Source organism: Vombatus ursinus, unplaced genomic scaffold, assembly GCF_900497805.2.
Source record: "Vombatus ursinus unplaced genomic scaffold, bare-nosed wombat genome assembly UNPS02011767.1, whole genome shotgun sequence".
Taxonomy (NCBI): Eukaryota; Metazoa; Chordata; class Mammalia; order Diprotodontia; family Vombatidae; genus Vombatus; species Vombatus ursinus.
Window position 1 is genome coordinate 1,244,939 of NW_020951545.1, and position 13,427 is coordinate 1,258,365.

A 13,427-nucleotide genomic window follows, 5' to 3' on the forward strand; every position below is an offset into this window, starting at 1 on the left:
TTCCCTTAGCTAGACCAAGACCAGCTACAAAATCAGTCTGGATTCATTGCCCAGACAAGCATCTGTCTCCTATGTTTATGTAAATGTCTTTCATTTAAAAACAGACTGGCTCCTTACTGATAAAAAGCAAATAGACCCCTGCCTGACACACCATTTTGACCTGAGTTAAAAATCTGGAGAGATTCCTTAAACTGGTTCCTTCCAAATACCCTCATTAGAGGAAATGGCACAAGCAGTAACAGGTAGGACCATAATTCCAAATTATATCAAATTCTAATATTTATTCTAAAAATATAATTGTACTATTTATTGATTCACAGAAGTTGAGTCAGAGTAGACTCCAGCAACCATTTGGTTCAACCCACACACTAAAGGAATCTTTAAACAAATGGTCATCTAGGCTCTACTTGAACACCTCTGATCAGGAACCAACCACCTCCCAAAGCAGCGTAATTCACTCTAACTAGCATGCTAGGAAGTTTCTCTTCACATTAAATCTAAATTGGCTTCTTCCCCCCCCCCCCCCCCCCCGCCCCCCAACTTCCTGCTCCTCCTGGAGCCAAATAGAGCAAATCTAATCCTTTCTCCACATAGAAAGCAATTTAAAATTAAGCTTAAAAAAAAAAGATTGAAATGGCCGATTGAAATAGCCATACTCTTTGACCAGAAATCTGTTAAACATATACCCCAAGGAAATGAGAGACTAAAAGGAAGGTCCCATGTACAGCAAAATATTTATATTTTTATAGTAGTAAATGTTAAAGTAGACACTCACCAACTGCAGAAATGGCTAGACAAATTGTGGTACATGAGGGTCATGGAATATTACTTTGCATTGTGATGAACATGAAGAAGTACGGAAAATTTTATATAAATTGACAAGGTGAAGCAAGCAAAAAGAGGGAAACAATGTATAAAATCTAAACAAAAATGTGAATGACAATATTTTTAAAAATCAAAACTGTGTGCTATATAATGAAGATATCAAATCTGTGCTTCAAGAAGAGATGAGAAAATGTATTTCCCTCTCTTCTCTGCAGAAGTAGGGGACAAATGGCATGAAAAAGGGTATATACCATCAGACACTGTTGATGCATTGGTAACTTTTGCATAACTTTCTTTTCAAATTTTGTTATAAGGGATTGTTCACTGGGTAGGGGATGAGGAAGCGATATTTAGAAACAAAAGTGGTATAAAAACCAAAAGATACTGAAATTGTTTTAAAAGATATTCTTATGCTTAAAACACATCACAAGGCATTTGGAAAGCAGTTACGATGCTTTAATTCACTCCAGACATTTCTAACAACATTTCTCCAAGTCATAAACACTTTAATATATCCCTGTACAGTTATGAAACAAAGTTGTTGCTGTTTTCCTATTGAGTACTGTTATAGTACCAGGATCCCTTTTTAACTCATTAAGGACTTTTTTTAAAATATAAATACTATAATGAACCACTGATTAGATATAAATACAGCAGTTAAGTGCATATGCTGCTAGAAAGTTTAAACAGTAGAAAAATTTAAGAAAGGTTAAATTCTTTAACAGCTTACATACAATTCTGTACTTTACACATGAGACAAGGCAACTGGAAAGATACAAGTCTTTTTACCTATACAAGAATTTTAGTTCTGCATAAAGAATAACACAGAGACAACAAATTACAGTAAGATCACAGTTGCTTTGGATGGCATTACACTCCAATTACACCCAATTTATCTCATTCCTAAAGCTGTCAAAATTCAAACTGTGGTTTTCGTCTTTGGTGGGAAAATGAACTGAGCTTTCAAATTGAAGACCAAAATATGACTGTTTTTAATAAAGTGATGGGAAGTGCCACCATGTTGGTTAGGACAATGGGAAGCCAAATTTACATAGCATTGGGCTATATACAAATGTCAAAGATTTTACTAGATATTCAGTGGTTTTATTCAGAGCAGTTGATGTAACTCCATTTCTACAGTACACAATGCATTAGTGATTCTCTTTTTATACCACTGAATACTAAATATGTAACATACCCAGAAATCAAATAGCAAATTACTCTGTGCTACTAGCCTTCTGATTGAGTTTTTAAACAAAATCAAATTTAGCAGTCCACACTATTTCAGCCTGACTGCTCAAAGGCTAGAAAGAATCCTTGCACATCTAGTCCAATTTTTATTCTATTACTAAATATCCCCAACTAATTGCATGTTGAAAGCTGGGAACAGTTTATATCCAAATCTACCTGCCAATCAACTGTAGTCACAGCTAGTCTTTTCACTGATATTAGACTGGAGAAAATAAATCCACAGTTCATAATTAAATCCAGTAGTGAAATTTCCAATGATATACACTAAATAAGCTTCAAAGTGCCACCACAAATATATTTCCCTCCGTTGTGATTGTATTCCTTTCCTTCTATGGTCAGCAGAAATGAAATCACATGGGGACACAGGTGTAGAAAATGGCAGGGGGTGATGATGCTGTGATCAATATTAAGTATCAGGCATGCATAGTAATTACCTTCCTTAGGTGTTTCATCTCTTTCTTTACATTTCTATTTACAAGCCATAGTATGCATAAAGCATTTAGTAATGTTCAAACCAAGGATGTTTACATTTTGACCTGTTTTTTCAGGGGAGGAGGGGAGAAGCAGAAGGCGGCAACATACGCTCTTCCCTTTCCTTTCTATATGGTGATATTGAAATGTCCCTTTCCTCACTCCACCTTTTGTAACTTGCCATATACATGGCAGATTTGAATTACAAAGTTGGCGAACAATTTCTGGAGAAGCACCAAAATTAAAAAATGGTGATTTTATGATAAACAAGGGCCTATCCCCACTCTCATAGCGTGCCATAGTTGGAGATCTTTTAATAAAGAACATTGATGTAAAATAAACTCAGAGGGTATAAAGCTCTTGAGGATATTCTTGAGGATAATTGAGTTTTTTTCCTTTCTTGGTCTAAAAAAAATATCTTACATCTTTCAAAGGAGTCAAAAAAGTCTCTTACTCCTTTAAGCAGCTGAACCAAGCTTTTCACACCATACAAGAGAAATGCAATGTTTTTTCCTGTTTATTATCAGTAACAAATGAGAGAACCAAAAATTTTGTTTTCTTAAAATCACTGTAAGAATAGATGTTTCAATTCCAACAGGAAGTTGATATTGGGGCAGTGGTGGGGAAAGGGTAAGTGGGTCAGAAAGGGAACAAATTTTGGCTACATTTTCCCCAAAAGCATCATTTCATTTAAATGTCATAAAACCAAATTGGTTGAATAAATTTGAATTGCTTGAGTTTTGCTAACTCACAGCTTAACATATTTAAATGGAAAGAGTTATATGAACAATGTATAAACAAAAACATACAGGGACGCGCACAATTTAAAATGGTAGTAAGCAACAGTTTTGTTCATTGGTAGAGCAGATATTTTTCTTATAGAAAATCAGGCTGCAAATGAATAACATTTTGCTCCCTTTCTACAGTAAGCACAGACCCAGCAAATTCCTTTCACTCTGTCTAGTCAAGGTCCTATCCTGAGGTCACAGCTATTTTCAAAGACTGGTAAAATTAAGCCTCTCCTCCCTAGAGGACACATAACGAGAACTTGATAGGTCTCCAAGTATCTTTTCCTTATCAACTGGAGGCCACATCTGGTCAGAGCTAAGGCAGCATTTTTTTTTCTCAGACCTTTAGAGAAGTCAGTTTAGTAGGCCCTTTCCTGACATTCTCCCCAATTCTAGAAGCACACTTCTATTAGTTAGGATTTTAAATGAGTAAATGCTTGATTTGATGGGCTGACCCACTGGAAGGATTTCTCAAGTTCATTTTTTTTTTTTAATATCTTCACCATTCAAACCTGTTATTTTCATTCTCTAATTGCCTTAATTTTTTAGTCACTCACTGTTCCTGGTTTTGATATGCTCCCACCACATGAGAATTAAACTGGACAACAATAATGGTGATGTCGTCCCTATACATCCGAGCAAGCTCCTCAGGAAGACTGAGCATTTTGGAGAGGCGCTCGTGATCAACAGCCCCAAACTCATTATTGCCAACAGCATGACGAATGAGATGGGTGGCTGCATTTTGATCTTCAAATGCAGAGGAGATCTTGGCTCTCCTTTCTGCTAAGAGACCATGCATCTGTCCCAGAGTTACCTTGTAACCACCGACGGAGATAGGACTTTGCTGATGAACTCCAGTCAGGTACTCGCCTACTATTTTAACCACATCCTGCCTGTGCATGGTCTCCCACAGACCATCGGTCGCCAGCACCAGAAACTTATCCTGTGGCCTTAACCTGTGGTATATTACTTCTGGCTCAGCAGTGAGATATGGAGGGGTATAATAATTGGGGGGGATAAACTTGGTATACTCATTGTCATTCAACTGATCTGGGCCTGATTCTATCACCCTCTTCTGAAGTTCAATGCTCCACTTGAACTTGACATCTCCGAATGCCCGGAATGGCATCAGCAAACCCAGTAACCGGTCCTGCTTCACAACGCTTTTGGCCTCAGCCTTGGGATGCTCCAGTTTTAGCCTTTCCACTTCACTTTCATTCTGTGCATTATGGTCATTGGAAAGGGTGACTGCCGACCATGAGCCATCTTCTTCCTGTACCCCCAGCATGGCCCGGCTGTCCCCGGTATTGGCCACATGCAGGTCAACCCCATCCACATGGGCCACACAAGCAGTGGCCCCTGAGAAGGCCACTCGCAGCACCAGGTAGTTGAGGAAAGAGTTGGGATCCCCTACTTGTGCTTCTAGAGAGATGTCATTATCAAGCCTCTTGAAGGCATTAATCAAAGCCTCCTTGACATCAGTGGTTTCCCCCGTGTTCAGGTCTATGAGCTCTTGCCAGTAAGTCCTTAAACTGTTGAAATAAAGTTTGGATGCCTCTCTACTGAAATAATCGTTGGGGTGCTTGTGCCACTGCAGGATGGGTAGAAGGGCTCGGCCGCTCTCCACGGCATTTTCTATCTCTAATAAGGTCTCATGGGGCAACAAAGAAACCGCAATGTAGTAAAAAAGCCTTTCGCTGACTGCCTGAGAGCAGGCACATCCCGCATGACCATCAAACACCCCCAAAAGCATCCCCCTTGTCTGCAAGCAAGTTGCTGCACTCCTGCGGTCCTCGATGGGGGCGTTGGCAGGCAGCTGATTGCTGTCAAATCCAAGAACAGAACTTACATTTTTGCCGTCAAACTCAGGTACCTTAAAACTGTACTCGTTGGCTTTTAGGATACTGTTGACCTGTGGAGGTGTGAGGTAAAATCTCTGAGGGGTGGTAGCGTATCTCCTCGTGTGGGTATACTGCCAGAAGTGATCCTTTGGCCGGCAGAAAGTCGAGAATGCCTTCTGAGGGGTGTATCTCAGGCGACTGAGAGGGAAGGGAGGTGGGGAGCAGCACAGGTGTGAGTGGTGGCAGTAGCATGCAGTGCCACAGATACGGCTGAGCTCACAGTTACGGATGAGGGGGAAAAGCAGCTGAGTCGGCGCCGACATGGCATCAGAGTATAGGGGCAGGCTGGAACTTCTGACCGGGATTCCTAGACAACAAATGAAACAAATGCAAAGAAAAAAAAACAACATACATATTTGATTAGAGAAATGAACTTGCATACCTCTGGCAAGCATTATTTCCACAAGGTTTATCCTATAAGTATGGCTAAAGGCAACTTTCTAAATGTCTCGCTGTTGTTGTTCAATCATGTCCGACTCTTCGTGACCCCACCTGGGGTTTCCCTGGCAAAGATAATGGAGTGGTTTGCTATTTCCTTCTCCAGTTCATATTACACATGAGGAAACTGAGGCAAATGGGGTTTAGTGACTTGCCCAGGGTCACAAAGCTAGAAAGTGCCTGTAGCCAGATTTGAACTCGGGAACATGAGTCTTCCTGACTCCAGGCCCAGCATTCTATCCACTGTACTACCTAGCGGCCCTTCTAAACTCTTGGCTTTCTTTAAATCTCAACTAGGGTATTCTCTCCTTCTGATTGCCTCCAGCTGCTACAGCTCTCTCTCTAACCAAATTACCTTATATTTACATGTTGTATCCCCCCAGTAAGCAACTTGAGGGCAAGGACTGTTGTTTTAGCATACCACACCCCCCCCCCCCCCCCAGCACCTAGGTGAATCTTGCAAATAGCAGTTTACCTTGTATATGCTCATAGATAGATAAACACATACACACATGTAGGTGTATTAACTCCCATGAGAGAATGTATGCAGGGACCGGTTCTTTGGATCCCTAGAATTTAGCACAGTGTTTCATGTACAGCAAGCACTGAATCAACGCTTGTTGACTGATAGTAATACTTATTAAATATTTCTTGAACTGAATTTAAAAGCCAATTACCCAGTTATAGAAATCTTTCAATAAAATCCTATTTGAGGATCTCATTTTGGCACAGAAGTGTTCTTAAAGGTTTTGTGCCAGTAGGACCTCAGGTAGATTTTACCAAGCTAAAAGGGCTTCAAATCTGGAACTGGGGGCAGACAGTAAGAACCTGTCTAGATAAGTTGAATTTACCTTCATTAATAAAAGGTTCGCTACCAGCTGAATTTCTGCAAAAATCAAGAAACCCACTTGCTAACATGAAGATGGGCTGTAATCAACATTGGTGGAAAGTATGCAAACCAAACCACAGATTCTTTCAATACTTAAAAACAATATATTACACAGGAGCTAAAATTCTCCCTTCTAGTGGCCATCTGACTGCTCAATACGGCTTCTGAAATAAGCACAAAAGAAGGATAGACTGGGGATAGAGTGGGGATAGGAAGGAAGAGAAGCTTAGCTCATTTGGCTACTCATTACCAGCTCTGTTTAGTGAGCTGGTGAAAGAGAGGGTAAAACTATTTGTTGAAATGAGACTGTGGTTATCCACAGGCTTCACTGATGTGTGCTGTCCTCATTCCTCATGATAAAGGGTTCCAGAACATGTAAACAGCCTGTTATCGATGTGAAGAACAGTTTCTGTTTTGGAATTTAATTCTCCTGCTAAAAGAGTCCCAGTTTGTCATTTCTAATATTTTATTTTTCCTCCACAGTGGATGGCAACATTAAAAAAAGTTCTCTTTCTCAGCTCCTTAATAAAAAACCATACCTCACTGTGTCAGGGTAGTTGGTGCTCTGACACAAATACAGTGCTCTAACACTTCAGGAGGAAATGTCTAGAATTATCACATATTAAAGTTAGGATTTACTATCAATCAGTATACACAGTCCAAGCAAAATATTCAACATTTATCTAGAAATGCAACAAATGCAGAGTCCTAATGTGGGGTAATTCATGCAAGACGGGGGAAAATTATGTTCCTTTTCCTAGACAGCAGGCATTTCTGCATTAATTATCCAGGTAAATGTTTTAAGTAATTGCCTTGCCTCTCCTTCACCTGGTGGGTACGGACACTGACTTAGAAAATAACAAAGGGAGGGGAGGAAGGACGATAAAATACTGTCTAATTCATTTCTCTGACATCCCTGTAAGAAATTAAACATGATATAAAGGAAAAAAGTGAGGTGCACTAAACTCCATGTCCTTTTTTTTTTGAAGGGTAGATTTAACAAGAAGTGACAAGTGGAAATAAAACTCTGAACAATCAATCCTTTTTTCTAACAGATCAAGCAATGAAACTGCTCAAAAAGCCTTTTACAAGGGTTAGAGATCACCCTATATTTGATGTCAGTGACTAAGAATGGCTACATTTCTAGAAAATGAAAATGAAATCAGAATGGATGGTTAGAATTTTAGGAACAAGAACAGGTGACTCAACAGTGCTGACTGACTGCAGCCCTGAAATACAGTATTTCAGATGGAACAATCAAAGAACGTCATACTTCAGGCCTAACAACTAAAAGCCCTCCAAAATGTACTTGAAAGTCAACCAAAGGTTAAACCGATATGACTTGAGCCAAGAGATGTACCCAATGTAGTTAGACCACATGCTATTGGCCTGCATCCACCCTGCATGTTTTTTCAGTTTAGATTTGCAGTGTAGAAATCTTAGTGAACTCAACCTGAGAGCATTCCATTATACAAATATTTTTCTGAAGTTACATTAAAAACAAAATTTTAATTTAAAAATAAGAAAAATTTTTCTTGATGATCTAAATCTAGGGTTCAAATATCATTGACACTCTTCCCCCAAGGGCTCTGTGGATGGATTTTGGGGGGGGGGTCTATGAACTTGGGGAGAAAAATCTCATCTTTATTTTCACTAACCTTTGATTTCCTTGGTAATTGCATGTATTTTATTTTATGCACTTAAAAACATTATCCTGGAAAGAGGTCCATTAGCTTCACCCGATTCCCAACAAGGTCTATGACATAAAAAAAAGGCTAAGGACCCCCTGATCTAAGTAGAGAAGCAGTTTACACCTGTTCAAACTTGTCAGCTTAAGATTTTTTTCAGAAAGCCAAAAAAAAAAAAAGACATTTCAATTAAGAGAAAATCAAGTTCCATTTGGTTTTTGCTAGACAGAGAGAAAACAGGATTTGGTTGAATTGTTGTCTTGTCTCCAGGAAAACATCACCCTGATAACAACTGTCTTATTTTTTAGGCAGTTTTATCCAGTTGGTAGCAAAATGATCAAAATCTCACAACATAGATGAAATTGCGTGGTAGTCTGATCTATGCATCTGAGCAGCAGGTGGGTTTCATACAATATTCAAATAGCAAATATCTCTAAGACTCCTCTGCTGAAAACCACAATTCCCTTAAGATTTAACTTTAAAAATTATAAATTTCAGCACAAGTCCTTTTATTCAAGCAACCTATTTAATGGGATTATGCCTCAGTTTCCTCCGACAGCCTAACAACTATTACATCCTTCTAAAAGAGAAATGATGGGGAAGAAGTGGTAATAAATGAAAGCCCACTCCTATGAGCCACTATGCTAGGCTGTCATGTGATCTGTTTCCTTCATCAGTCTGAAGTTTTGAATTGATGTCACAGACACTAAATGGTCTCTCCAAAACCCTGAATTATAGTTCTTTCTGGATCATCCCTCACTAAAACACAAGACCTCTGAGATCAAAACTTTTGCTAACAAGCTTGCTGAATTAGAATGAGGTTGGGGGCACTTGATTCGAAGATGCCAAGAGTGAATTTAAAAAAAAAAAAAAAAAGACTGAAAGAACACCTACAAATGTTAATAAATTGACCAAATTCTCATTTTTCTTATCACAGTCTCATTTAAAAGTTCAAGCTTTATGACCTAGACTAGACCACAGAATCCTAACAGTCTTGTACATACAGCTCAAGCAACAGTGGCTGATTTTGCCAGAGTGATTTTGAAAAACCTCCTGAAACCAAAAGCAGGGCAAAGAATGAATCTATTACTTGTGCAAACACTGCTGCACCTATGCTAGGGATTGAAAATGACTATTTCATAAACAAACCTCTGAATCAAACCAACTGGTAAATGTTACTCTTCCACTGATTCCAGTCTCCTTATCTTTCAAAGGCTTTTTTTGGTACAGAGAAATACAGCATTAATTACCTCAATGTAAAACAAATACAGTATTACTTTAACATTTAAAAAAAAACAACACAGTATTAATTACCTTAAAAAGAAAGCTTTAATATAAATTTATTAAAGAAATCACCAAATGGATCATTGCTGTTTTTCTGCATTTTCTCAGTGCCTGTTGGGGGGCAGTTGTTTATTCAGAGTTTCACCCATCCCAGGGTGATATTCCAATGAATTAATTAGATCTTCCAAACAGGAAGAGAGGCACTGCCCAACACTCTTTTGATGCTTCCTTCCTCCCTAAAATGAAATCTGCCTAACCCAGAGACATCAGTTGCCATCTCCATAAAGCTCAGGATGTCTTTGTCCTCTATTCTTACCTGTCCCCTTAATTCCAAATTGCACCCCCCCCAAAAAGAGAAAGAATGAAAGACTTAGATAGAAAAATAAAAATAACAACCTTCCCTTGAGTACCTGAAACTGGTAGTTAACAGAATACCTACCAATTCGCCTGGACCCGGGACACACACACATTCTCCTGTCATCACAACACGGAGCCGACAACATCCACACCCAGCACGGGCAGCAACAGCAGCGACAGCAGCACCGGCCCATTGAAAGCAAGGCAGAGATTAATAATATTAGAGAGGGAGGTGGAGAAGCAAGGGGGAGGAGGGAGAGCTCCGGCTAGTGAATGGGGAAGGAGGGGAGGAGGAGGAGAGGAAACCAAACAAACCCACACGGAGAGAGTGGGGAGCAGAGCAATAACAAGGGGCGGCAGGCACAGCAGACTTGCGGCCCCCTCCCCACATTCAGGGGTGTCCAGGTACAGCAGAGAAATAATGCTGCAGCATCCACCAAACAGCACCCCCCGAGCCCCCCATCCCCTGCCGGCGTAGGTGCCCCCAAACCCAGCCACGTCCACGACGAGCTTTGAATGCACAGCCAGACCTGGACCAGCACAAGGTAGGGTGGGGGGCACAGGCACTGGGAAGCCCACGGAGGGACAGGTGTAAGAGAGGAAGGGATTAAGCCACACACCGAGCAAGGTCCGGAGAACAGGGCACGCAATCTCCCACTGACTCGCATGAGACCGAGGGGCCTATGAATTCCGGGGCTCTGGCCCCGAATTCCTCCCACATCCCGCACCACATTCAGCGCGTTGGCATCCGAGAACTCAGGTGGCGCGGGAGGGTCTGCGTGGGGTGCGCGGCGCTCTGCCTCGTCTCCTCGGGGCTGCGGAGCTGGAAGCACTCGCGCTCGCTCGCTCAGCTCTGACATACGCTTCCTAGCCTGCCCACGCACGCCCACGCCCACGCCCCCGTGGGAGCACACGCACACTCGGGTCCCACCCCCTTAGACGCATTCCGGAGGGAGGGCAGGGCGAGTCCTCCCCCTCCAGCACACCTGGCTCCTCCGCCCATCCCCACGGGTATGACCCACGCCCGCTCGGTGCCCCCCTCCCCCGCTGCCTCCCCACGCACGCCCGCTGCCCCGGCTCCGGGCAGCCCTGTCCGGCGAGGGTGGCTCGGGAGCGCGGGCTACGCACCGGGCACGTCCGGGGAGTCGGCTCCTCTCCCTGGGGAGCAGCAGCTGGAGGGCGACAGGGGCGGCTCCGGCTCCGGCGGCGGCTCCCGCGCCTTCTCTTCCCCGCAGCCCGAGGCGCAGGTCCCGGGTACTCGGGCCCCAGCCCCCGCCCTGTCCCCAGCCCCGGCCCCGCTCTGGCACCTCGCCGGGCGGCCCCGAGCCCCTTCTCGCCTCCCTATTGGCTGCGGGGCGGTCGGGTGGGTGGGTACAAGGAAGGCGGGCGTGGAGCCGGGAGCAAGCGGAGAGGGAGGGGTCGGGAGGGGGCAGGCGAGGAAGGCGGGGGGAGGCCGGCAGAAGGGGAGCCGAGGAGGAAGGGCCGCGTTCTCTCCCCGCGGGCTTTGTGACGTCACGGGGGTCATACAATCCCTTCCATTCCGCGCCCGCCTCCCATTGGTGCGACTTCTTCGGGTTCACGTGACCGCCCCTGAACGGGGCGGAGGAGGCGGGGCGGTCACGGTCACGGTCACGGTCGCGGGTAGCCTTCGAGGGCTGAGGGTGGGCCCCGGCTCGGGCTTTGAGCGTCTGAAGGCTTCGCGGGGATGACGCGACGGTCGAGCAGGAGCGCTTGCTGCTCAGCATCCTCTCAGTCCAGGGAGGGTTCCCGGGGGGGAGCCGCGCCAAGCTGGGCCCGCCTGCGGCCGGTGGGCCCTGGCCGCCGGCCAGCCCCATCGTGCCTCCAGAACACCCCAGCGCTCCAGAGCACCCGCTCTAGAACCCGAGGACCCGCCGCCCGCACCCCCGAGCGAGACCTCACCACCCCCTCCTCGGGCCTCAGTCTTGCCTTCCTATAAAATAAGTGCTTGGACTCAGTCGTCCACTCCGTACCAAGTACAAGCCCCTACTTGCAAAGACCTTACATTCTAATAGGGAGACAAGTTGGAAGTTATACATGGGTAACCGGGGCTGGCACATCACATCCTCACAGCTTATTCTCTCTCTCTCTCTCTCTTTTTACCATTTAATTGTAGAGGGTGTGTACATATATAAAGATAGGCTCGTATATGTATATATACACTGAAATAAAATGAGATAAAGTTGGGCACTTTGCAAACAAGCATTATATAAATGCCTTATGTTTTTGTGTGTATAAATAGATAAATACATACACTAAGACTTTTGGGAAGCCTTAGGTGTATAAAGTTGGAAAGCAACCTGAAACATCTAGCCTGGTCCAGTCATTATATGGAAGAGGAAATGGAGGCCCAGGGACTTTAGGTAGCTTGATACTTGATACTGGAGCATTCTCAGTTTGTTTGTTTTTTTAATTCAGTTGTTCAACTACAATGAGTGCAGCACCATAGGAGGCAGAGTAGCTCCAATGATTTATGGATGATGAAATTCCTGACAGGGGTGGTGGTTGTACTTTAGGAATCACACCTTTTCTGAAAGTCTTTAAAAATAGGATAGTATCTTAGTTGTCTAGGGTGGTTTGGGGGGGGGTGCGGTTTTTATTTGAACTGGATGTTATCTCAAGGTCATCACTTAACTACTTCAGGAGTTACAACTCCTTTAAGTGTCAGTAGCAAGGTTGGAAAGTTTACTTAAATGAAAATCCCATTTTAAGAGAGGATGATCACCCTGTGAAATCATTGAGAGAGGCTTCATTCATTTGATTACTTGGAAATAGTATCCTAAAACTTAATTGCATTTATTCACCTTACTGTTAAATAAACTAAAAGCAAGCCCCATTTAAATAAATCTGTTTACTAATAATATTAGAATTGTCAGAATATGTCCTGTTTCACAAGAATCATAGTAAACATACTACTCCCTTCCCTAATCAGTTCAGTCTCCATCAACACAATAACTGCTTCAAAATATCACTCTCTCCTAGCACCCCTCAGGTGAGGACTTCATACTTCACTGAAAAAAAAATGAGGCCATTTGCCAAGAACATTCCTTCCTTTCCTCATCCTTGTAGCAATCAGACATTTTCCACTATCTTTTCCTTCATGTGGATGCCAAACCCAACCTCTACCTACATTCACTGTTTATCCCATTCCCACTTGTCTTTTCAAGCAGATTGTCTCCACTCTTCCCTATCTCCTGGCTTCTTCCCTGCTCCCTACAAACATGTCTTTACCTTGCCCAGCCTTAAAAACAAACAAAATCTCAACTCTCACTTGATCCTATCGTCCCTAGTTATCCTACAGCTCACCTCCCCTTTGTAGCTAAATTCCTTGAGAAAGCTCCCTACACTTGATCCCTACTCTTCTCTCACTGTCTTCTAAACCCTATACAATCTGACTTCTGATCACATCATGAAACTGAAACTGAAAGTTATCAGTATCTCTCAATTGCCAAATGTAATGGCCTTTTCTCAAGCCTCATCCTGCTTGACTTCTTTAAAACGTTCTTCACCTTTTGCA

The 13,427-nt window shown here is 43.0% G+C and overlaps 1 protein-coding gene across 1 annotated transcript; it reads right to left on the reverse strand.

The window, feature by feature from the left end:
- Positions 1 to 1,215: 1,215 nt before the first annotated feature.
- On the reverse strand, positions 1,216 to 11,417 carry PDP1 (pyruvate dehyrogenase phosphatase catalytic subunit 1). The gene is given in 5 exon segments (XM_027856991.1): positions 1,216 to 5,543; positions 11,021 to 11,044; positions 11,047 to 11,217; positions 11,220 to 11,333; positions 11,336 to 11,417. Coding segments are annotated over 5 exon segments (2,046 nt in total). The 3' UTR covers positions 1,216 to 3,888.
- Positions 11,418 to 13,427: the final 2,010 nt, after the last annotated feature.